This window comes from Anser anser (genome assembly GCF_964211835.1).
Source record: "Anser anser genome assembly, chromosome: 2".
Lineage (NCBI taxonomy): Eukaryota > Metazoa > Chordata > Aves > Anseriformes > Anatidae > Anser > Anser anser.
In genome coordinates this window covers 61,426,396-61,451,700 of record NC_139721.1, presented here as the reverse complement: position 1 = coordinate 61,451,700, position 25,305 = coordinate 61,426,396, and the positions used below count along the sequence as shown (strand labels likewise).

The window sequence follows — 25,305 nt, the reverse complement described above, 5'->3', positions numbered from 1 at the left end:
AGTTTGCTGATAAACTAGGACTTTATTTTTTTCTGACAACGTTATGCTTAGTGGTACCTGAGAGCTGCGTATGAGATGTACTTGTATGGCTGAATTGATTTGATGGTTTGTCCTTATAATTAAGTAACTCTTGACATTTATGTTATTCTCCTTTGTATTATGTTTTATCAGTGTAATCTGGCTGAAAATCTATTCCGGTTGTTTTCCACCAAAACGGACAATTTGGAAAATGAAGTCTGTGCAGACAGAAACTGTTTCCTTGAGCTGTGCTCCTATACAGGATAGAAAGCCTGGATACTGGAAGAAAGAATACGTCTTGAAACAAATAGCTGCTATCACAACTAGAGTAATGCAACTTGTTAAACCTGTAGATCCGTATACAGGTCTTCCAAGTAGAATCAAAAAAGCTATAAAGTAAGCAATGCCTTGTCACAGAAGGCATTTACTCTAGAACAATGTACACAATATTAATGCATTTGTAAAGCTGGGGGGAATGAGAAATAGAGCTAAAATTTGCACATCATGAGGTGAAAATATAACTGTAGCCGACTAATGACCTAAATAACAGTTAAAAGAAATTTAAAAACACTGTTAGAAGCATAGTTTAAGCATCGTCATTTTGAGAATCTTTTAAAATATTAATATTTTTTTCTAAACACCCCCGTTCCCTCTGTATTCCTGAATATCAGAGCCTCTGGCTTGAGTTGGATGATTGTTCTAAAGGACAGAAATGGAAAGGAACATGTAATGGAGCAGGCAGACCTGTCATTTAAGGACACATCTGTTACTATATTTTGGTATAGCGCAAGTTGGCCATGCTTAGACATCCTGTCAACCCTAAAATTATTTGGAGTGACTCCATTGCTTCTTGACCAAAGCAAAGCTCCTAGCAAGAATGGGTGAGTTTTTACAGAGGATTTTGTCGTTGTTGTTGTTGTTGTAACTGGTTGATAAAGAGTCTATAGGAGCTATCTAAACTTTTTTTGACTTAACAAATTAATTCTTTGCTAGAAGAGCTCTCTGATCTTCCAAATCCTATGTCCTGCTCATCCACTGGTACAGATTTTTAGCAAAAAATAGATATAATCCAGTACTCTGAGACGTTAATTCATAGGTTAATGCAGCTACTGCCAATACAAGCTACTGCCATACGAACTAGTAGACAGGTCTTGCCTTGGAAAGCTAAATTTGAAGCAGAGATACAAATGAGAATGAAACAAAGTTGTAAATCCAGGAGAATTTAACATGGGACATGTAGATTAGACTGGTTTGTCAGCATTTATATGGCTACAGTCATGTAATCTATGTTATTAACATTTTATTTTTTGAATCTGACAGGTGTCTATGTGAATTTAGGGAACTTAGCGATTGGTTGTGTATGTGTGTAGATAGGAATAGGTGCATATGAAGAAAAATAGTCCACAGCACAATGCGGGATAGGTGTTAGAAATGCTCAGTATAGAAAAGGAAGGATTTGGCTGTTATTTTTATAACTTAAGTATGTATGAGATTTTTCTGGTGTTATTTCATGAGAAAAGATGACTAATTTTAAAGTGTATATTTGAAGTATGTATCTGTTTGGTTGCTGGAAAGGAATTTTCCACGTCTGTGTCTTATGTGGGGTTTTAGTATATGCGGTATCAGATACACGCTTCTTACACATTAGATTTCAGAAGAAAAGCAACCAAACCAACCACCCAACAAACCAAAATAAAAAAAAAACACAACATATCCCTAGCAGTAGATCTGTGAAAATAGTTTTGTTGATCACCTGCAAAAAAAAAAAAAAGAAAAACAAAAGAAAAACACAAAGTCATGGTTCTTTAGGAAGAAGCAAAGTGCTTGCGTAAGAAGGTGAGAAAGGTAGAAGTCTACCAGCCAAATTATCTGAAGAATGTACTTGTTTCTACCAAGATGATGATTCATACGTAGAAAGTAGTAAAAGAAAACTTTCAGTCAGTTGTTTTATTTCCATAATCATGAGTTGTTAGAGATTGTGAGTATGCATGAAGATGATGATTTCCCAAATATTATTAGAATGGTATTTCAGAATGTTAAGACAAAGAAACTCATGCAAAGATTTTGGGAAAGTATTTGCCACCAGCCTGATTGAGTTAAAGATAGAAAGAGTTAGTGTCCCTTCCCTGCTGCAAGTCCTACAGTTCCAGCCAATGTAAGGAAGTTCCTGTCTGTTTCTGTCTTCCTAGCAGTGTGCAATTGTACAGGATGTACATGGTAATGCTGTGATACTATTGGGAAATCTAGGAACAGTTCTGAATATGTTAGGAGCTTAAGTCTGTGAAGAGTTGTAAAAAGAGTTTTTCCCCATTCTGAGCAGGTGACACAGACTCTACTTTCTTTCTTTTTATGCCTCATTAGCCAATAAGAATGCCTGCAAAGTATGAACTTCAATAAAATGCTGTTAAGGAGCAAAATTGCTTTAATTACAATGAAAAATCTATAAATAATTTTCTCAAAGGAAAATTTCCTCTATTAGAAGCTTGTGATTTATTATATAGGCAGTTTGATTTTCCTTGGAATTTTGCTTCTGTGGAGGGACTTAAATTTGCCTTCTAAGTAGCTTGCTTCATACTTTGAAATATTTCGTGACTCCATCTGGTACCAGCATACTATTTTAACCAAGCGATAAAAAAATCTGTGGATATATTGAAAAAATAGGCAAGCATATCTGTTTATCCTCTCTTTTTTATATATATTTTTAAAGTAGTGTATTAAGCAATCCTATGGTGGCATTATTTCTCTTCCTCTTAGCTGTTGAGATCCTGCCAGTATGTTGTGTTTGTTTAGAAGTAGTTTATTGCTGTGCATGCTGAATGCTTTGAAAAGACGTTTCCTCAAGTGCTGTTAGTCAGAACTTCAGAATTAAAAATGAAATTTGACTCAACTTTTACATAAATAAAGAGCCATAATCTTGTTGCTATATGCTGTACGTTCTTTTCAAAGACCCCGTCGACGCTCCCTAATTGCTGAATATGATCTTTCTAACCTGACTGAAAGTAATGTCGCACTTGGGGCCAATAAGCTTGTCCAGCTCTTCAGTCTGAATCCTGGACTCTTAGTAGGACTTTGGAAGGTAGGGTAACATTTTTATTTCTGTACTTTATTGTGACTTGATATTTTTTTTGTTCCTCCCCCCCCCCCCCCCCCCTTTTTTTCATCTTTCTTTTCTCTTTGGATTTAAAAGATCTTGTCTAAATTAAAAGCAGGAAAATACAGGTAGGGGCAGCAAATTGATGATTTTTTGTATTTTAAAGAGCTTTCACAGGCATATCCATACTTTCCAAACAAAATATCTTCTAAGTGAAAGAACAGTTATGTATCAGTATATTAGATACTATAATGATTTTATTTCTGTGATGGGTTGTATTTATTTTGCAGTCTTCACATGTCAAAGTTTGATATCCCAAGGACATTCTAAGTAGAACAGTTTGAGGAGGTTGGTGCTTCTTACCCCCCGTTGTCATTGCTTGCCTTGTCCCTTTTACTCAAAGTGATAAATTCCCACAAAGCAACGTGGAAGCTAGTTGCTTCCTTCAGTCTCTATCACCAGGTAATCGTATCCCGTGCCTGCAGAAGGAATGCTGTAAATAGTGCCCTTGTGGGGACATGCGGTTCTTGGTAGTAAGTGCCTAAGTGAAGTGTCTATGTTCAGGGGTCAGTCTGTAAGCTGTATGTAGAGATGGGCATCTTTAGAGAGCAGCATAGAACATCTAGAGCAGCATCCGGCTCTGAAGGAATCTGCATCTGTGCACTGGATACACTGGGCCTGGAGTTGTGTGCGGTTAGGCTCTGTGGAAGTTTGTCTCAAACTTTCTGCTCTTGGGTTGAATTCTGGGGTGGCAGCCCTTCCTTGCTGCCCAAGCTGTGGCAATGAGGTAGGTTTAATGACGTTATTTGCCACTGGCAAGGAACTTCTCTCAGGGAGCCTGTGAAAGTTGCTCGAAACTGTTCTTATTTTCAGCTGGAAACTCTTGCTACCTCAAATGTACCCAGTTACCAGAGGGATTGTTTAAAACCACAGAAGGAATATATGTTTCACCCTTACTTAAACGTGTCCATTTCCTAGAAATCTTGGGGCTGGCTGACCTGTGCAAGCCTATTGTTGACTGTCTCAATCTCTGAAGGGCTCCAATAACTGAACAACCATTTCCTTTGGATATTCAGATGTTATTTAGTAGATTGGCGTCCCTGTGTTGCTGTCCCTATGGTTTTGTTAGTGTGTTACCTCTTCCCGTCCTTGGAAAAAGAACTCTTTCAGCACCTGGAAATAGTTCAGAAAAAAAGTTCCACTAAATTGTTAACCTACCGAGTGTTTCGCTCTAGTGTATTTTTCCTGCTTAATTTTCTTCACAGCTGTTCGTACTCTCCATGTGGGCAGAGTAACATTAGGCATTTAACTGTGGATGGGTGTAATAATCATAAATGCCAGACATCTTGGTTTTTGCACATAGCTTAGCAGTGTAACAGAAATGGTTGATGCTGGCAGTTTTGACAACCAAGGACAGGTTATGTGGGCTTTCTTTTATTTGGATGGAGAAAGGCTGAGAGACGCTGTGACTGATAAACCTATTTCATATCTTTTATAGCATTAATTTTGCATTACAAAAGTATGGGAGTAGCTAAAAAAATTTTGTGTGTGGGTATCACAGAGAGATGAAACAATAGTAGCCTGCTTTTCAGGGGTCTAATAGACTGGTGACAGTGAACACTTTTACCATTGGTCTGTGGATTTGCAAATGTAGGACTTACAAATGTATTTTTTCTTAAAAAAAAAAAAAAAGAGCTGAAATCATAGCACTCTGTGATCTTGAAGTAGATAGATACCTTTGGCTCTATTTAGTTCTCACAATGAGCTTTCAAGTTTTCTTTGAACCATTTAGGCTTATGGAAGGCACGTTTCACCCTTTTCCCAGGAGTACATAATCTGGTGAAGACATCTAGGGTTTTGCTTTGAAATTCAGTATTTCTATTAAATAACTCTATATTCCTCACTGTTAGCCCGCTTTACAAATAGTTCCTTACGTTTGCTGCTCAGGTATTTAGCAGCTGGGAATAAGGTCTGTTTGCTTATTTTTAGTTATCCCTTTTGAGGTGATAAGTAGAACCTGGAGAAGTAAGACTCATTGATTTTTGCTGATAACTTTTGCCACGGCGTTTCCCTGCTGTTCCCCAGAATGCAGAAATGCTGTGATTTTTTACCTACATTCTGTACTCCCATGAAAAGAGTTGCAGTTATAGGAGTATTTGCCCACGTGTTAAATCATCCTGCCATTATTACAATAACTAGCAGAGTAATAAGCAGCATTTATCTATGAATTTTAATGCTCAGGAAGACCTTGTGAAAAAGAGTATTTCTGGATGAAAATACATCTACTTTAATTAACTTTTCAGGGAAAAAATGAAATTGCTTTGGTTATGGCAAGTCTTCATTATCATCAACTTCTTGAGAGAAGCACTTTGGGGTCTGCTACTGTGTAAGTTTTTTTTCCTCCTCTGTGGGTAATAAAGATAACCTTTTGAGTAAAACTTTGGGTTTTAAAATGAGAATTGGTTGCTGATAAGAGGTTTGTATTTAGGCAGTAATTGACCATTCTTGTTCAATATTAACAAGTTAGGGCAACTGTATATAAAGATGTAGAAATATTTTTATACTAAAATGTTGTCATTGTTATGCTATTAGGCATTGTTATGCTATTTGTTTTCCAGTGTATAATACCTGTTTACACACTATAAATGATTTGAAAATATGAGAGTTTTTTTTTTTTTTTAGCATAGAGAATGATTTGGGGGTTTTAATTACCGCTTATCCCACCCCCTCAACTTTCTGCTCAGTTGTATGTGCTAGTGGTAGTTTTATGTGCCTTCTATAACTTAGTATGACTCTTTTCACACAGAAGGTAAGACTTAATGCAGTCTCAGTAACAAAAAGGTTGAGTTTTGTTGCTCAGTTGCCTCTGGCCTTTGGGCTCTTCTGATCATTTGTGTGCAGTAGTTTATTAGGCTTGGTACAGACAAACTTATTGAATAACTGATGTTCTAGAGAAGCTTTTAGTTAGTTGGCTTTTAGATTTGTAGTTAAGATGATGCATTTTTTTTATTTGTGTAAACAAGTCCATATTTTGGAGTTTTACAGATTTACCTTTTAAATTTGACTCTCATATTTACTGCCTTTGGCTAGACTGGAGAGCTTATTAGTAAACTATTAAAGAAGTATGATGAACTAGAGATGTTTGACTTTCAAAAGCATTAGCAAAGATGAAAATTTGTATTTTGTAATGTTTTTTTCCCCCCTCCTATGACCTCTCATAAAATGATCCTCTCAGTGCAGGCTACATACTGTATCTCTTCTTTTAAGTCATTCCCTGTTTCTTAATTCCATGTGGTGTTTTACTTAAAGTCCATGTGTCCTTCCACCTAACAAACCTATACTGGATGATGTTGACCCAGAATATGGACTGCATGACTACGACCTACATCTCGATATGCACAGTGGAAGCTGTACTTACCTGTGTGGAACATTCAAGAGCCTCTTTTGCAGAAAAGGTAGAGCTGACAGAACAGTAATGTCTGTTTTTAAAATGATCCCTGCTGCTATGCTTCCCCTCTCAGATTTGGTTTCTCTCTTCTAAGGGAAGAAATTGAAATGGATTTTTAGAGTAAGCTATGTTGGTTTTTTTGTTGTTGTTTCGTTATTTCTTTATATCTGCATGGTGTGTGGTGAGGTGTTGTAAGCTTGCTCTGTGTGAAGTCTGTCCGGTATTACATTAACATAATGTCAGACCTGAGCTATAACATCTGCAGATTGTCAGGATATTTTTGTTTGGTTCAGTGTTGAGATAATAATGCAGCGGCACAGCTTTTCATGCGGGCAGATGTTCGTACCTACTTATTTACTGTAAGGGAGAGTGAATTTCTCCCTACACATTCCGGGGACATGTTTTTGTAGAATTTTTCTCAAGTATACTTTAGGTACATTATCAGGTCGAATATTTAAATATGTCTGTAGGAGATTGCGTGGACTTTAAGATTTATAGCTTTTATTTAGTTCAAGTTTAAGGTTGCCCTTTCTGACATTTTTCAGTTCCTCTTTGTTTTAATAAGACACCATTAGCCATCCTTATTGTTCATGTACAACCCAACTTAATAATTCACTAGGGTTTCGCCAAAAATATGGATGATCTTTCTTTGACTTGACTTTAACACAGCCCTGCCTGCAGCTACGCTACAGCTGTCTTACTATCAGCAGAGTCCCAGGGTACGAGTGTTGCTCTAAGAATAAAAGTCCTCCCGGGGTAGCTGTTACAATCCTGAATAAGCTTTATCAGCAAAGATCTCTTCTGCTGGCGTCTTAAATTCACAGTAGAACTTCATGTGATGACGGAGGGCTTTCTGTTTATTTCTTCATCCTGTAGCTTATGCAGATACAGCTATGCCAACAAATTCTGCGAAGCTGGCTAGGGATGCGTTTTTCTTGGTGGCAATTAATGCAAAGTCTTTACGTGTGCTCATAAGTAAATACCGTAGCTTGTTAAAGCTGAGCTTTAATGATATAATATGCCTGCTGAACAACTGAGTGCCCCAATGACAACTACATGAATGGCAAAACTGTAGAAAACATAAATCTTACTCGTTTATTGCATAAGATTCAGTTTTTCAGTGAATTTTTTTAAAATAGCAGGTCCCATCAAATCTGGTCCTTTCCCTATCCCCGATAGTGAAAGTACTGATACAGAATACAGAAAATAATTACTTATTCAAGCTTAAATATTCTTCACAACTCTTAGATCTTAAAAAATGAAACACCGTAAATTAATTATTGCTTCCCACTATTCTTCTAACAACAGTACTAATGAGCCTTCTGGTTTCAGAAAATACTGTTTTTAAAGAGGACAGTAGAGGGCACTGCTACCAGGCTTGACTGCTTCGCAGTGCTGTAACAAATAGAACTGTCATTTGGACCATAGGCTGGTATGCAGCATTGTAGTCCTTTGAATTTGAAACATGCATGTTTTCAGATTCCCTGAAGCTCCAAGCTTGAAATACGAGAACACTTATAAGGATAAAACTTCAGTGAATTTCTAGCCGTGAAGCAACAGAAATCTCTCCTGAGACGTTGTTATTACAGGAGTCCTCTTTATGCCCTCAGAAAAAGAATAATTTCTTCTGTAAACTGGCCAGGGGGTGTGGGTGGATTTTTTTTGTTTGTTTCTTTGTGTTTTTGAGGTGAATGTTACATTTTGTTCTATAAAATTGAAAATTTTAGGCTCCTAGCAGTACAGCTGCACAAGAGAGCAAAATGTGAGACATCTGCTTTGTTGGTATCATTTTTTTTTCCCCACTTAGGAATTATTTCTGTTAAAGATTAAGCTGATCTTTAGGCAAGTTTTTGTAGCAAATGTCCGGGACCTAAGGTTGTGATGCCATCTCACTTCGATAGTTACAGAATCTGTTTTATGATCACTGTTTTTTTCTGGGTTGTTTTGATTTTGTGTCCTCTAACTCTGTGAAGTAGTCACTGCATTCTGCTCTCAGAGGACATCAGCCAGCTGAAGCCACGATTCTGCAGGCAACAAGCTCATCTGTTGTCTTTTTTCTTCCATATACTTTTACATTAATAACCATCTTCTTGTATTTGATGGTTTACACTTTGTTTTTAGGCTCCATTTAATGACACTCTTTGTCTCATTCCCTCGGATGACCCTGGAGTGTGGAGGTTTCAGACATAGTGAGAAGTCTTGCTATTTCTTAAAATTCTCTACCCAATCCACATTTATTTTAAATTATGAATGTGATGTGCCAATGGCAGTTTTCACAGTCTAAGACACAGATCAACTGTGAGTTATTATACTGAGGTTTTACTTATTTATTTGTTTACATTTTGAAGCTATAGACAGTGCTAGGTTACCAGGGAAAGCCCATTTGTTATTCCACAGAGCTACTGATTTATTTGTGCAAGTTCAGTTTTATTTTTGTTTGCTTTTCGTTAGTGCCCATTACTGCTGTGTTCATTCTCGCTGCTCTGTTTTCAATTCTTTCTGCAAGATTCAGAGCATTAAATTAAAAAAGTTATATCACACTTCATTGAACCAAGTAGATGGACTGTGTATGACTTCAGATCTTTTTTTGTTCTTAATACTTGCACTGCAGTAGCTAGCTGTTTTGGAACCCTGTTTTGGCTGTTTTTTAGCATTTTATGCTTCCTTCCATTTAAACTGAATTGCTAATATGGTCTTGTTGACAGATACTGTAGGGTGAATATGCTAAAAGCTTTCAAATTGAATGTATTAGAAAACTTCTCTTGTTTTCAGGAAGCTGTGACAAGCTTTTCATATGACTCATCCAGAAATCATGAATACTATCACTAAACACTCTGCAATGTATTTACCTAGTTCTTCATCTGTTTAAGTATAGCTTTGTTGGTACTATATGGTACTTTAAGCTTCGGCTTCTCAGTGTTATTCCTGTTTGATGTCAGTTGTGCTGTGCCCGCAAAACATAATGGAGTGATTTTTGTGTGTTTAGAGCACTTGTAAGATTAGTTTGCAAAATATCCCATTACGTATTTGGAATGTTTTTGCTTGACCTTGAAGATTGATTTGGAAAGTTAAATGACCATTTCAGCATGGTAAGGCTTGTTGTTGCCACCAGAATTAGCATTAAACACAGCCTTATCTGTGACAATAACAATCAAACTATAACTTACAACAAGGCTTGGTTAGCAAATCAACCTTGCTTGGCTTTTAGCAAAAATAAGTCCCTGTGAACTATTGGGTTATTTCTTTCCCTGAAGTTTGACTACATGTTGTGCGTTCTCTATATTGGTATTCCCTTTATTTGGAAGTACCTGTTCCCTTTAAGCTGTGTTGACTGAAGTTGATTTGCTGTTGATTTGCTGCTCTACCTGTCTCACATAAACTCTGAACTGTAAATATTATAAGGGTACCAATGAAACAAATTACAGATCAGGTTGAAGGGAACCCTGTCCGATTTGCCTCCTCCATGTTTAATATAGCTTGATTTGCCCTTTAATTTCATTTTCTTTCTTATCTGACTGGGATGAGGAAGGGGACATGTACGTAATTAGCACTTTGATTCTTGCTAACTTCTAGTAGTACATTTTCTTTCTTATGGATACGAGGACTAGCTTTTATATTAAAACAGAAAAAGTTACAAAGATGGGGTTAACTAACCCATGTGTAATTAGCTGTCAGATTGCTGTTCCGCATTGCCTCTTTCCATTCTGGTTTGGAGTTGAGAAATATTTGCAACAGGCAATTTCCAACGTACATTGTAGCCAGGTGGTCCCTCTAGCAATGCGGTAGTTCATGTTACTAATATTGTGCAATAATAGTGTTGTGCTTAGCTTCATTAATTTATTAGTAGTATGAGTTGTTGTTTTTTTTTTCAATCTGTCCTTATTCCATTAAAACTTTCATTTGTTTTGAGTAAGTGAGAAGATTAGCTGCATCCATTCAAATCTGAATTGCAGATAACTGAATAGCTCTTTGGAAAAAAATGCTTGTTGCCTGATGTCATTTAAAATCTCTTGTGTAAAAGCTCATCTTTAAGTTCAGGCTCTTAATGTTCTCTTTGTAAAGCTTGAATATTCATCTTGAATGAAATCTTGTCATTGGATTTGATTTACTGAAGTTTGGAGCTGAACCATATGGGTAGGTATCACCCATACTTAACGCCTCTTTTTTGCACATTGAGCTGGATCCTGGAAGTGAATTCTGCTTGTTCTTTCCTCCCCTTCTGCTGGTGAGGCCACACCTGGAGTGCTGTGGCCAGTTCTGCGCTCCTCAGTACAAGAGAGTCATGGAGCTACTAGAGAGTGTCTGACAAAGATAATGGTGGGACTGGAGCATCTCCAGTATGGGGAAAGGCTGAGAGAGATGGGACTGTTCAGCCAGTGGGAGAAAAGGCTCCAGGGGAATGCTATCGATCTTTATAAATACCCGAAGGGGTGCAAAGAGGATGTGGCCAGGCTCTTTTCCACGGTGCCCTGTGATGGGCACAAACTGTGTTACAGGAGGCTCCATCTTAACATCAGAAAGCACTGCTTTGCAGTGACTGAGCACTGGCACAGGTTGCCCAGAGAGGTTTTGGAGTCTCCCTACCTGCAGACATGCAAAAGCTGGCTGGACAAGATTCTGGGCAACCTGCTGTAGGTGGCGCTGCTTGAGCAGGGGGGTCGTACAAGATGACTTCAGGGGTCCCTTCTAACCTCAACAACTCCACGATTTTCCTTCAACCACACCAAATATATACTGGTCATAGTCAAGATGGTTCGACTGTATTCACACTCCTGTTCTAGACAGTGTCGGTACTGAGCTATCTGCTGCTTCTGTCATGTGTTGAGCTGCTTTCCCCACACAGTAAGTATTCTTTGGTCTCCCTACTTGAGTGATGTCTTTTCCAGCATTGATCTGTGGTCAGGCATCTCATGGGTGTTGCTTGGTCCCACAGTACCAATTCAGAGAAATTTCTGGCTTTTGTGGTAAACTATGGGCTCAGCCTTTTTCTGTCACTTTGCCTCTAGCAGTCTGCCTTCAGCAGCCACCAGGCAAAGGCTTTTTGCCTTTTTGATGTTGCTTCTGTCTTCAGCCTCTTGCTGCTACTAGGCTTTATTGATGGAGAACCATGGGCAAACAACTTCTCTCTTTTATGCTTTTTTGCCACTTGCATCTTAAACCAGTTCCTTCAGTTATCATCTGGATTCTGCTACTAGATTGTAACAAGCTGTGTTTTTTTTTTCTTTTTTTTTTTGTGGGAATTCCTTGTTTCCTTTCTACCTGCCTCATGCGAGTATTAGTTATTTTTTGGTTCTGTTCCCTGACACCCCCCCCCCCCTCCCCATTTCCACTTTCATGTCCCTAGTGCCTTCCATCTTTATTTAAATAGAGTTAGTATCTGTTGTTCAAATAAGTTTGTTGAAGGGAAGTTCTGCTAAGAAACTTGCTTCTGTCATGATGGGGTGCATTTTTTGTAATCAGAGATCTTGCTTGTGTTGATATACCCCAAACTATAAGTAGACCTTTGGATGGCCTGTTTAATTTTCTTCCAATAGGAGGAGAAAAAAAAAAAAGAAAAAAAAATGAAAAAGTCAGTCTCTCTCTGGGAGGAGAGGAGGACATAGCAAAGAAATAGTTATGTTTAATAATAATAATAATAAAGTGATTTTAATAATTCTGTGAAAGAAGAGAAAGGAAGCTTAAAAAAAATCATTATTTAAAAACGATATTCAAATCAGGGGTTAGTGCTTGTCAGTTTCAAATCAGGGTTTACTGCTTGTCAGTTTAAATAACCCAATATGCTTTCCAGGAAGGACCGATTGTTGTCCTTGTTTCCTATTTTGTAGGGTTATTTGAAGAACCAGACAGAGCAGAGAAATTAAAAAATAAAGGGGGGGGGGGGGAGGCAGGAGGAAGGTATTTCAGCATTTACTTCATGTTTTATATGTTGAGTTTAACTTTTTGGGGGCAGGTAGCGATGGAGGCGCTGGTGGCATATGACTGAAGTATTAAATACGGAATGTAGTCCTTACATCCGTGTGTAAGCCCTTTGGTGGCCTTCAGATTTTTATACGCAAATCAAAATTATTTTAGCTGCTGCTTCTACTGTGGATCACAAAATCAAAGCCCTGAATTTTGACTTAAGTTCTCCATAATGTACTGGATAGCTAGCTGTTGGTGTACGTCAGAGTTCCTCACAGGTGAGCAGGTGGCAAGTAAAGTAAAGAGAGAGAATATTTAAAGTGTATTTGACTGGGTTTGATTTGCAGATGTATAATATTATATATTGTTAATATTTTCAGGTGACATTGAAAATGGATATTTAAGGCTCACAGTTGTAAGCTTAAAGGATAATGCGAAGCATGTGCCTCTTATTGGGACAGTTGGCTTATCCTGGGAAACAGATGCCTTTAAAGGCAATGTAAAGGTCAGTCAGAAATACTTGTTGTTTCTGGAAATGTTCATCTCAAAATAGAGTGATGTTTATGCATCCTGAATATGCTGTTTTTTAAAATGTTTTATTTGTGGAAGGTTATGTCTCCTAGAAAAAAATAAAAAGGAATTTAAGTATTGTAAAAATCATGTGAATGTTGAGAAAAATAGTTCAATTATTTCTGTTCTGGAGGATCTGTTGCATGATAGATCCAGTGTGCGTGTGTGATGATGACTGCAGTGCTTTCGACTTGCTGAAAATGTTGTGTTTGACCAGCATTGCCTGGAGGCACTGGACAAAAAATGTGCTGCAGATGTGCCTTTTCTTTTTTCCTTGCAGGCAATACATCGTGACCCCCAGGGAAATACTGTGCAGTTCTGTTGTTGTGTGTATGTGCAAGGAAAGTTAGAAACTGTTGAAGAATATTAAAATGGCAGTGGACACAGGCAGAGATTGCAGCCCACATTCCCACAGTCAGAACCTAGCTCTTGACTCATACAAATGGGGTCGCCTGGGTTAAAAGTTGGTATTGTAGAGGAGTTTTTTACTTGTCCTCCTTTATAAAATTCCTAAAAGAATGATTTTAAAGAAAGATTAAGAGTGGTTCTGTAGATTTTGCAATAGTGAAGGCACATATTTTTAAATGTACTTCAGCTGCATGGATATTTCAGAAGTACCAAAAATACTAATAAAAGTAATTTAAGTGCTACTGAAAAAAAAAAGATTTTGTTCAACTTTTGTTCAAGATTTTGTTGATTCTGGCATCTACTTGAAAAGAGTAAAACAATTAAGAAAGTTACCCTTCTTCTAATGCTGCATTAGGGTGAAATGAAATACTGTCTGATAATATTTTGCTCATAGGCATTAACATACTTGTTTTATAGTTCACAGCGTCAACCAGCTGTCCTGTGCAACAAGGAATATAAAATTTATCATTAAAACTTAGTAACCTACGTGTATCTGTTGGGAGCATCAACTGCTTGCTGTTGAGTTTGAATCAGTTTCCATTCAGTTTTCCCTCTTTAATTAGTTGTAGCACTTTTTTCCTCACATTCCTTGTTGACAAGCTAGTTCACTTGCATTTTTTCCGTCTCAGTTTGTACCAGGCTGTTTCGTGGTAGGTGTTTGTTTTCAAAGAACAACAAATCCTTTCCCTGTGTATGTTAATAAGACTATTGTATATTGGCAAGTAGAAGGAATTCAAGCTAACAAAAAAATGCTTTTAAAAATAATTGTTTGACATCTTTCTTTAATGGCTATGAATGTTCAGTGAGAACCATAATGCAGAATAGATGCTTTTCTTTCTTAGGCTTCTGAAAAAGTTTCACTTGAACTGTTTTTATTTTATATCCCATTAAGTTTATTTGACCTATACACATGCTTAAATTTAGTGGGATCTTGGCATATAATGTGCTTCATTTGCCTGAAAAGTGTATGATGAGATATAGGAATTCTTGTTGCTCTGCTGGGCAGATATCTGGAAATTAGGTGATTTACAGCTGCTAGGCAGGATTTTTTTTCTTCCACAAAAATAATCGTAAGTATCACATAAAAGTCTGGGAAATTAACTGTCAGAGGAAACAGAGAGCTAAGCCTGCAGTCTAGTTTAGCTCTGTCCTGTGTGTTTGCAGCATAAGTTCTACTGAATATTTGCTTTTAGGAAAAAAAATAAATCATATCAATCTTTGTTAAACCCCTCATTTTATGGTGAGCGCTTGCCCATGTCAACACACAGCTGTGGGTAGAATTCAATTTAGCTTTTGACATAAATCTCTAAAGCTCTTAAAACATGTGAAGGCCAAATAAAATCAGTGACAGGAACAGAATATGACACTATTTTGAATTTATTTGAATTTTCTCTGGTACTTCCAGGAAAAGAAGCCTTTTTTTCTGGCACTTCTGGGTATTTTATGGAAATTGAAGTACTGAGAGTTTGGAATATGTAGAGAAAAAAAAGATTCACCAAATGCTTAAGGCCACCCTGCTTTACTGTTCACAACTGGCCTTTGAAATGCAAGATATCAGACCAAAAAATAGTAGCTCTTAGAACCACAGAATTATAGAACCTTCTAAGTGGGAAAAGATCTTCAAGATAATGAGGTCCAACCACCAACCTGACCTACCCAGTCCCATTGCTAAAGGATATTCCCAGAAGACACTGTATCTTCTGAGCCTCTTGAACTCAGTAACACTTGTAAACACGGACCCACTGTGTAAGATACCCACCAAATTTTACACAGTGAGGAACAAGGACTCTGCCTGCTGGCAGTGACTAGAACACAGGTAACACCATCTCAGTAGGGCGATGGATCCTTTACAGTACATATTCTTCCACAGAATTCACTGAAGACTACTTTGTTTCAAGTATATTTATAGGTCATATAAATTATTAAATGATCATCAGATTTGGTTTGAATTGTATATTTGCAGCATAGGCTATAATAACAAACTTAGGAAAACTTTATAGGTCACACTACTTTGTAAGGTTTTGCCATCTGCTTGGTATTGTTTGATTAAACTTCAGTTGTAGTGAAATAATTGTTAAAGCTACATAAACACAGCTATATAATACTGTGAAATAAAGCATTCCAAATTTCTTTCTTGGCATGGAATTTGTGATGTTGCTTTGTTTATGCTTTTGGAACAAATTATGCTCTGAGGAATAATACATATATATATATATAATGTAATTATATCATCTGATTGACTGTTGATTCAGAACAGGTGAGAATAGATAATAACTGCTATTAACAGTGATATACAGCCTGTATGCTTTTAAGGCACATATGTGAAAACTTCACTTTGTAAGTGGCCAAGAATTGCCACCCTGATTTTAGCCTTAGAAAGTGATGTAGTTGTGTAGTGTTGAGAATGTTTATTTGCAACATTTTTTAACAGGAAGAATTATTTGGAGGAGAAGACAATGTATTAATAATACCTTTTTGGGAGCTGACGCTTGCAGCCATTCAGAGAGTGGCCTTTCATTTATAGCTGGCGTATAGGAGTAATTGTGGTTTTTTGGCTGCCTTAGGGCTTGTCTCTTTGAATGTTTTTGCAAACATTGCTGCATTCACAGAAGTTAGTACCTTAGTTTAAACCTAAGTTTCTCAGATTGAAAGGACTATCATTATTTGAATGGGAAGGTAAGTAATTATTTTGAACCACAGATTTTAAAGGCTTAAAAAATCTGCAAAAAAAAATGTCTGATTTAGGCTGACAGTGCAACTTTCTGTTTGGCAAGACAGTTTTTAATGCCTATAGGATGCACTTTTGATTTCTGTAAGAAACCTCTAAGTATCTGTTGACTTGCAATAGTCAGAACACTATCAATTATATTTTGCATTTTTAGCCTTCATACCAAAATTTGCTGTCTATCGAACTTTTAGTATTTCTCCCTAAACTCAGGGACAGAATTTACTGTGCCATGGCATAAGAAAGTAATCTCCTCTGTTTGTGTTTGTAGGACTGTTACGTGATGGATGTTACTCTCTTGGATGAAACTCGAAAGCCCTTCTGGTGTTTCAGTGCCCCAGTCTGCATGGAACTGTCTTCCAAGGCGTCCAGCCTTTATGACTACATGGGTTGCGTCTATACCACAGACTATGCAGATTCAGAGGGTAAAGTCTGTGTTGAGTTGGTATGGCTGGAAGAAACCAAAGAGTATTTCATAGTCAGTCTGGTGCTTTACGTGAGCACTGAAAAGGTTAATAACTGGTATGGAACAAACTACTGATGTAATTGGGGTGTTAATTTCCTTGCATTAATACAGGAAAAAAAATATATTTTTTTCATGTTTTAAGATTTAATGCCAGTGAAGTAAATTGTGTTCCTGCAAGTTTTGTATCTTTCAGTTTTTCAGTAACAAGTGCAATTGCATTTTTTTAATTGGCATAGATGAGATTGAAGAGAGATGTTGATATAAATTAATGTTGTTTTTTTTTCTCTGTTGAACATCCCATGGTTAGTCTGTTCCTGGTACTGGGCATATTGAAATTATTTTTAGGAATAATTATTTTATTGGCACATTTTAATATGGTAATAAATTTCTTCTTGTGAGAGCCATACTGTGAAGAAGCTTTTGTGAGAGCATTCACGTTTATGTCTGTGCGGTGGTTTCACACTTATGGCTACCTAAGCTCCGCACAACCACTCTCTCACTCCCCTTCCTTATCAGAACAGAGTGAGAAAATATGATGAAAAAAAGCTCATGGGCTGAGATAAGGTCAGGGAGATCACTCATAAGTTACCCTCATGGGCAAAACAGACTCAATATAGGGAGATTAATATAATTTATTCCCTATCACTAGCAGACTAGAGCAGGGAGTAACTAAAAGCAAACTACAAACACCTTCCCCCCATCCACCCTCTTCCACCTCCTCCCCCTGAGCGGTGTAGGGGAGGGGGGAATGGCAGCTGTGGTCAGTCCCTAACACTTTGTCTCTGCAGATCCTTCATGGTCACACTCTGCCCCTGCTCCACGTGGGGTCCCTCCCACGGGAACTGATCTTACATGGGCTCCCCACAGGCAGCAGCTCTTCAAGATATGCTCCAATATGAGTCCATACCACGGGGTCCATCCGTCAGGAGCAAACTGCTCCAGCACAGGTCCCCCACGGGCGGCAGCTCCCCCCAGACCCCCTGCTCCTGCGTGGGCTCCTCTCCACGGGCTGCAGCTCCGGCCCGGGGCCTGCTCCTGCGGGGGCTCTCCATGGGCCGCAGCCTCCTCCAGGCCACATCCACCTGCTCCACCGGGGGCTCCTCCACGGGCTGCAGCGTGGAGATCTGCTCCGTGTGGGACCCATGGGCTGCAGGGGGACAGCCTGCTCCACCAGGGGCCTCTCCACAGGCCGCAGGGGAACTGCTGCTGCCTGCCTGGAGCACCTCCTGCCCTCCTGCTGCACTGACCTGGGGGTCTGCAGGGCTGCTTCTCACTCCTCTCTTGTAGCTGCTATTGCACAGCATTTTTTTTCCCTTTTCTTAAACCTGCGTGCCCAGAGGCCCAAACAGTGCTGCTCAGTAGCTTGGCTCTGGCCAGCGCCAGGTCTATTTTGGAGCTGGCTGAAGCTGGCACTGAGCTGACATGGAGGGCAGTCGCTGGGTTCTTCACAGGGGTCATCACTGCAGCTCCTCTGCTACTAAAACCCTACCACATAAACCCAATACAACCTACTAGTAAAACAGCATGTATGCTGTTCCCTTCCGATTCATTAGTGTTATTGGTAAATAACATGTTCTGACAGGTTTTGTTAACTTTTTTTTTTTTTTCCAGAAAAAAAATTACTTAAATATGTTCTAGTAGAGGATTTAAAAGGTAGACAGGAAGTCATGGATATGAACAATGCGACAGTAATGCATTTGTCAATAAAATCACCTATCTAATATATTAGGAGATCTCTTCAAATTCCCATTTGTTCTGTTTCTTTTTGTGTGTTCTGACCTTCTGTCTGATTTGAACCTAGCCACTTGTCTCTCTTATTGGCCTATGAATTAGAGTCCCAATCATCAGAACAGCTGAGCTGACAGCTGCTTTTACTGAGCGTAGGTGGCATTCGGTTGCTTCAGAATCAATGCATATCTGATGTAGTCTATCTAACAGGAACTATTCATGGAAAATTGGAGTTCTGTGCATGATCTTTTGGGTTCCTTGAAGTAAGTTTAGGACAAAATCTTCTACTCCCTGTATTTATTTAAAAAAAAAAAAAGGAAAAAAAAGACACAATATTGGGACTCCGATGCAATTACATAGCGTGTTACAAACTACAACATATTTGTGTAGTTTAGAAGTGCTCTGTTAAGGAAAAAAAACACTACTATATTGTTGGTTTCTGTGACTTTATCATAATAGTGATTTCCTTCAAAATAATTCCCCTTTTTTTCTGTGATTTAAGCAGATTAATCAGTTCATGCAAGCAATGTTTATGTGTAAGCCCTTGTAATCTGTACCACAGAGACTATAGGAGATTTGTACTACAGTGATAGTGTTGTTTCTTAATATGACTTTCAAAGATAATGAAGTTAAAGCTGATTCAGTTCTAGTCTGACTTCTGTCACCTTGCCTAATGAAAAAGGGAAACATTTGTGTTTGGTGGTTTAGCTGATGTAAAAAGCATGACTAGCTGCATTCCATCTCATTTCTTATTGACTGCTGACAGTGACTGGCATTTCTTGAAATAATGTAAATGTTTTAACAAGTGTACTGGGTGTAATGAGTGCCAGAACTGAAATTCTTGCTGCACAGAAAAGCGACCAGTCAAGATTTTCTTTTGACTGGAGTGAAACTTTGAGACGCCATCTTTAGCAAGGAAACAGTAGCTCAGTCCTGAAGTACTCTCAGTCTTTGGCTTCCCTACCAAGATGCAGAATTACTCCAGTTGCAATGACTTTTTCAAATGTGCAGTTTTGTTCTCTGACCTGTAAAACCACCGAAATCAAGGGGCATTCAACATCCATAAGATGGTAAGTTTTCTGCTACTGCTCATTCTAGCTGAATTTTGGTTACATTTCAAAATTTTTCTTAAAGCAAAGTACCTCATTTTCTTTAAAAAACAAAGCACCACCACCAACAAAACACTTTCACTTTTTAAAGCATTTGACCATTTTGTACATTTAACTGTATCATAGAAAATTCTCTTGTCACTATTAGAAATGAACTAGGACAGTGTGCTGTCACTTCTCCCAACGCTCAAATCTGGTAGCCTGAGAGTTGATGTCCTGATGAGGAAGAGTGTAAGTCTTTAGCAGCATTGTCAACCTAAGATGTGATACAAGGCATAGCAGAGTATCCTCAGGATATTCCTAATTTCTCATTTCCACTGTGCGTAAACAAGAATGTGCATATACAGCAGACCGAAGGAAATGGTGGTTCTGAGATCTTCAGAAACTGACATTAAATGTTGCAGAGCTGTTGCTGTGCATCTTCACTGAGGTAGTGGGATCATGATCTGACCGCTTCTGAACATATTAAGATTAAAAATACATTTTCACCTCTTCAGATAGACCAGAGATATAACTAAACCTGCAGTAGCATTAAGCTATGTTTTAATTTCATCTGATGGTTGCTTATAAATTTCATAACAGAAACAAATTCAGTAGTTACCATCCGTGTAACCAGAAACATGGACTATTGCATGTGGCTTCACTCAGACTTCCATTTCTTCAACTCCTATCTACCTTTCTTTTTATATTACTTTCCACAAAGAAAGGGATGATATTAGGTAACTGCGCTGGCTCTTTTCATAAAAGAAAATATCAATTCCAAAAAAAATCCATGTTTTGATCAAATGTCTTTACTAGCTAATCTTCAGCTGTCTGAGTCCCTTTTTATATATGGTGCAAGAGAAGGCAGAATAGATTGCATATCACACTCTGATAAAACATTCTTGCTTATAAAAGATAATTGTTTGGACAACAAGGAGAAATAATAGGTACCAGTTGAAATCTTATCATGAAAATACACATCTGATTGTGATGCTATGCCCTAGGTCACAGTTTGGTCTAATGCTTCAGGATTTCTTGCAGCTGCTTTTAATGATTTCATTAGTGTCCCATGCTGAAAACAGGACATCTTTGTTGTTTTTGTGTCATTTATCCAATTTCTGTGACAATTTCTGTGAGAGAAAGTATAAGCACTTGTAAGTGGGGAAAAAAAAAAAAAGAGTTGAAGACTACTTTTTTTTTTGTGCTTCAGAGACCAACTCATCCAAGTAAAAAGAAAGTAACCAGCATCAACTTTTAAATGTGTCTGTTTAACTACTCTGCAACAGATAGAACTATAATATCTTTAAAGGGGTGATTTACCTGGTAGGGAAGCATAAAAGCAGTACTTATGTTTATTTTATTGCACTCGTAATAGTGCTCGTTTAAGTTAATGAGCTTAAATTGCATTGAAAAGGAATTGGTTAGTATGAAAGAGTGATTTAATGAAAGGGTTTTTATGAGATTATTCCAAGAGTGGAGGAGTTGTCTTTTTAATAGAACTACATCAAAATGTTATTCCTGCCATTCATCATTGTTTTGTCATATGTCTGCTGTGTACCTAAATGCTTCTGTGTTCCGTGTTCTTTAAAAAAAGCAACAACTAATAATTGAAGGAGTTACTTGTAATAGAGTATGTTTTCAGTGAACAATTCATTAATATTCTTGGGCACTTTGTATGATCTTCCACTGATATAAGCTGAAGCTATGTTGGTTAATATAATCTGAAGAATTGTTCTGAACTGTAACACCGTCACTGTGGAGTTGTCGCTCTTTACTGCAGTCATTTTCTTTTAGTTGGGAACTAATAGGAGCTATATATTTCTGAAGTTTTTGTAATGTAGGGTCGTAATCACAGTATTTTTCTTCAAACTGGCCTTGCAGTTGTTTTGCTTTTTCTTCCTATCTTTTTGCAATTGCTTTTAGAGAACCAGCTCTGCTTTCGTAGTACATTCCTGTTACACATGTGCTTTTGGTAAGTGTGGTTTAATACGTGGAGCAATTGTATGTTGGATAGCCTCCAGATTTCTTTTTCTCTCTCTTCTTGTTTAGCGGACAGATTTTGATTTGCGTTCACAGAATCACAGAATGGTTTGGGTTGGAAGGGACCATAAAGCCCACCCAGTTCCAGCCCCCCTGCCATGTGCAGGGACACCTCCCACCAGACCAGGCTGCCCAAAGCCCCATCCAGCCTGGCCTTGAACACCTCCAGGGATGGGGCATCCACAGCTTCTCTGGGCAGCCTGTGCCAGGGCCTCACCACTCTGAGTGAAGAATGTCTTCCTCACTTTTAGTATAAACCTACCCTCTTTTGGTTTAAAGCAGTTACTTGTCCTATCCCTACACTCCCTGACAAGGAGTCCCTCCCCAGCGTTCCTGCCCCTTTACTGGAAGGCCACCATAAGGTCTCCCTGGAGCCTTCTCTTCTCCAGGGTGAACAACCCCAACTCCCTCAGCCTGTCTTCATAGCAGAGGTGCTCCAGCCCTTTGATCATCCCTGTGGACCTCCTCTGGATTCATTCTAATAACTCCATGTCCTTCTTGTGTTGGGGGCCCCAGAGCTGAACGCAGTACTGCAGGTGGGGTCTCGAGAATTTATCCATTAGATATTTAGGTATGGTCTTGATTTCATTGAGATTGTTCCTGTTGTCATATGCTTGCTTTTTGAGACAAGGGCTGTTTTCTTTGTATGCAGTTACATGGCTGTCTGATGCTAGTAATCGAATACTTAGCAAAAAAACAACAACAAAATAACAACATAGAATAGTGTAATGAGGATGAGTTGAACTGGATTAATATTGTTTTAAATTAGGGATTTAGACACGTAATCAAGCTACTATATCTTATTGAGTTACCATCCAGCAAGCCATGCAGTAGTTCACATTGCATATACAGATATTCCAACACATTCAGACAATTAGATTTAGGTGAAAACATTTGATCCTCTGGCTGCCTGGCATATTAGTACAGCTCAGTTGACATGTAGTGAATCTCAGAGATATGGCAACTGAATCTGAGCTTAAATATACCTGTGTTAGAAACTGCACAGATTAAAGTGTTTCTACAGATTATAATGAAGACAAACAGTGGGTTTTAAGCTCTTGTATGTAGTGGATTGGAAACACATTACTGTGAGAAGTTAAGTTCCATAGTTTCCCATCTTTTTCATCTACCATAAATCAAAATGGTGGCAGCAAGGATAACTAGTGATTTATGTGGTGAGGACGGATTTATTGTACTGAATGACAAGACATCGCTTATTCTGTTCTTACTTTCAAACTTTGTTTAAACCACTCAGGAGTCTTTTGCATGCTGTGCTTCTTTTGAAGTGTCCGCAAAAAAAGGAGTAATGTCACTCTATTAACACTACTTAGGTTGTAGAAGTGTTTATTATAAAGTAGAAAACTGTAAGGCTTTTAAACAAACGAAAGAAAACTGAAATGGGAAAGCTATTCTTTGTAGGCTTAAGTTGTTTATCTCCTAAGAGCATGAGTAGACCTCTGAACCTTTTGAAGGGAGATGCACTGATGAGTCAGATATTGATCACATATTAGTGCGTAGGATTACTTTTGTTCTGCATACAGACCACTTATAATGCAGGTTAATAATTTTTCCTATCCTGAATCAGTCAGGCACAAAGTTAGATTCAGCTGTTTTGATGAAATCTTATAGAAAAAAAAAAAATGCAAGGTAGGGAAGAATGTGCTATAGCTAGGTAATGTTCTGTTTATTCACTGAAATACTATAAATCAGCTAAGTCCTCAGGGACTGGAAAGTATTTAACTATTAATTACAAACCCCACTGCTGCCAAACCCCTCAAGCTCTAAGGCAAATGCTTAACTTACAGAGTTTGGTATCATCAATATTTCTTCCCTACCAAGATTAAAAAAAAAAAAAAAAAGATCTTTTCAGAAACGTGTTTCCAAACATCTTGATGCTCAGAAAAATCTGGAAATAGTGAGTGAAGTCAGTATGGTGTTTCATGATTATCAGTGGTTCTTTGTTCATTGTTACCTCATTTATTTTATAACACCTTGAATTACTGCTTTTTCTTACTTTACCTTCTTTAAAAATGTGCAAATAGTGTTTGCATGTACATAGTAAAAACGTTTAATAAAAAACTTAAAAGATAGGTAAGGTACTCTGAAACCAAGTTATTCTGTTCTAAATTTGCTATTGGTATGATGTGGTAAGTAAAAGAATGAAAAAGAATAATCATGGCAATTATACCGTATATCTACCTTGTTTTGGTCTAGTTTCCTGCAAGTGTATAAGGATCTTAAAATTTCTGTTTGAGTTCTACTGTAGAGTAGTTTTATAAGACTGGAGTACCTTTGTGTGAGCAAAGACAAAGCTTTCTAGTATGTAACACTAATGTTGTTGTATCCTGAAAAAAAAAAAAAAGATTTAATGAACAAGAAATGGAATAATTGCATTAGTAATTTTTTATTTTAAAGTTTGCATCAGCTTTCATGTGCTGTTGGAGATATGGGGAAGACTGAATTAGAAACACACTATCTTTAGTAAGTAGTAGAAGTAAATGTCATCCTGCTCCTTTTTCTAATCTCAGCATTTCCGTTTGCAATCATATATGCATTAAAAAAAGTGCTTACATGGACATGCTGTTAAGTTACTGAACATGATCTATGTTTTGCTTTAGGACCAACAGATTTATGTCTGAATTTTACCTCCTGTTGCATCTTAAGCAGGTGAAAATCTATGTTAACAATCCATTTTCTGTTTCACCTCTCCCTTCATGTTATCTTGAAGAAACTGATTATAGACATACTTTTGAAGTCTGATTAAAGATTTGGAACACTTTGTGAAATAAGGATTCGTCTGATGTGAAATGATTGGTTCGGCTAATTGGAAATAACACATGTTACCAGTCTGGGACTTCTGGAAGTGAGGCTTGAGATTAAGATGGTATAAGAAAATGTAATAAGGCACGGGAAAGGGGGGGAAGTGACATAATAGTAGTTAGTTTCCCACAGGTAAATTTAAGTAAACAGACTTTCATATGTATAAAGCATGAGCTAAAGACAGTTATTTTGGACTTCAGTTTTCACTAATTTTTGTATCTCTGTAGGAATTTGTGGAGGGACTCCAGCCCAGTTTAACTGGCATTCCTGAGGACCAAAGCTCACGTATTGAACTTCAGTTTTATGCAGCTGGAGAATTCTGCATGCAAGTTGGCTTAAAATTCTATTGGAATTGTGGAGAAGTGTTTATCTTTTCTTGTTAAACTGTACGTGAAAAAAATTGCCTTGTTTATTCAGCCCTTCTCCATTAAAAGCCATCCTGCAAACAGTGGGTTCATTCTCAAAAACATGAATGCAAAAATGTATTAATTGCTGATGAGTACATTTGTTTTTGCCCCATTACCATAAGCAAGCAAACAAAACTGGGAAGAACAACAACAACAACAACAACAAAACCAAACACCAAAACAAACAAACAAACAAAAAAACCCCAAGCCAAACCACAAAACAGTGCCACAAAATTGATTGCTCTGGAGAGACAGAGTTTTTTTTTTTTATTTTTCTTCACATCTCCCCACAATGACCACTCACAAACACGCAACTTAATCTCTAACGTACTAGGTATCTTGCATTCAAGTTACTAATATCATAGATAAAATCGTGGAATTTTAATTTACTGTCACAGAGCACACTCTGATACTCTTCTACTGTGCTTTGGTCCCTCATTTTGTACCTACAGTAATTTTGGTGCAAATTGTAATATTTCAGTGCAAAGAGGAAATTATCTACAAATACAAAGCCAAACGAGATCCATCTGCAAGTCAGGCTGTGCATCCATGTTTATATTACGTAGGACATCAGTTCCAAGTGTTTATTAAA

The 25,305-nt window shown here is 37.8% G+C and overlaps 1 protein-coding gene across 8 annotated transcripts in view; it reads left to right on the top strand.

Annotated features, from left to right (window-relative positions):
• FBXO15 (F-box protein 15) overlaps window positions 1–25,305 on the top strand; it is a 199,821-nt gene that overhangs the window by 8,922 nt on the left and 165,594 nt on the right. For 3 of the 8 annotated variants that reach the window (XM_083825772.1, XM_083825767.1, XM_083825769.1), the window contains 7 exons: window positions 172–414; window positions 690–899; window positions 2,965–3,094; window positions 5,413–5,495; window positions 6,419–6,564; window positions 12,839–12,963; window positions 16,433–18,613. In XM_083825772.1, the coding sequence (XP_083681898.1) occupies window positions 172–414; window positions 690–899; window positions 2,965–3,094; window positions 5,413–5,495; window positions 6,419–6,564; window positions 12,839–12,963; window positions 16,433–16,702 (1,207 nt within the window). In that variant the 3' untranslated portion in view covers window positions 16,703–18,613. Of the gene's footprint in view, window positions 1–171; window positions 415–689; window positions 900–2,964; window positions 3,095–5,412; window positions 5,496–6,418; window positions 6,565–12,838; window positions 12,964–16,432; window positions 18,619–19,366; window positions 19,426–25,305 lie in introns of those variants that run through there. The other 5 variants (XM_083825771.1, XM_083825770.1, XM_083825765.1 and 2 more) reach the window with 4 other exon arrangements.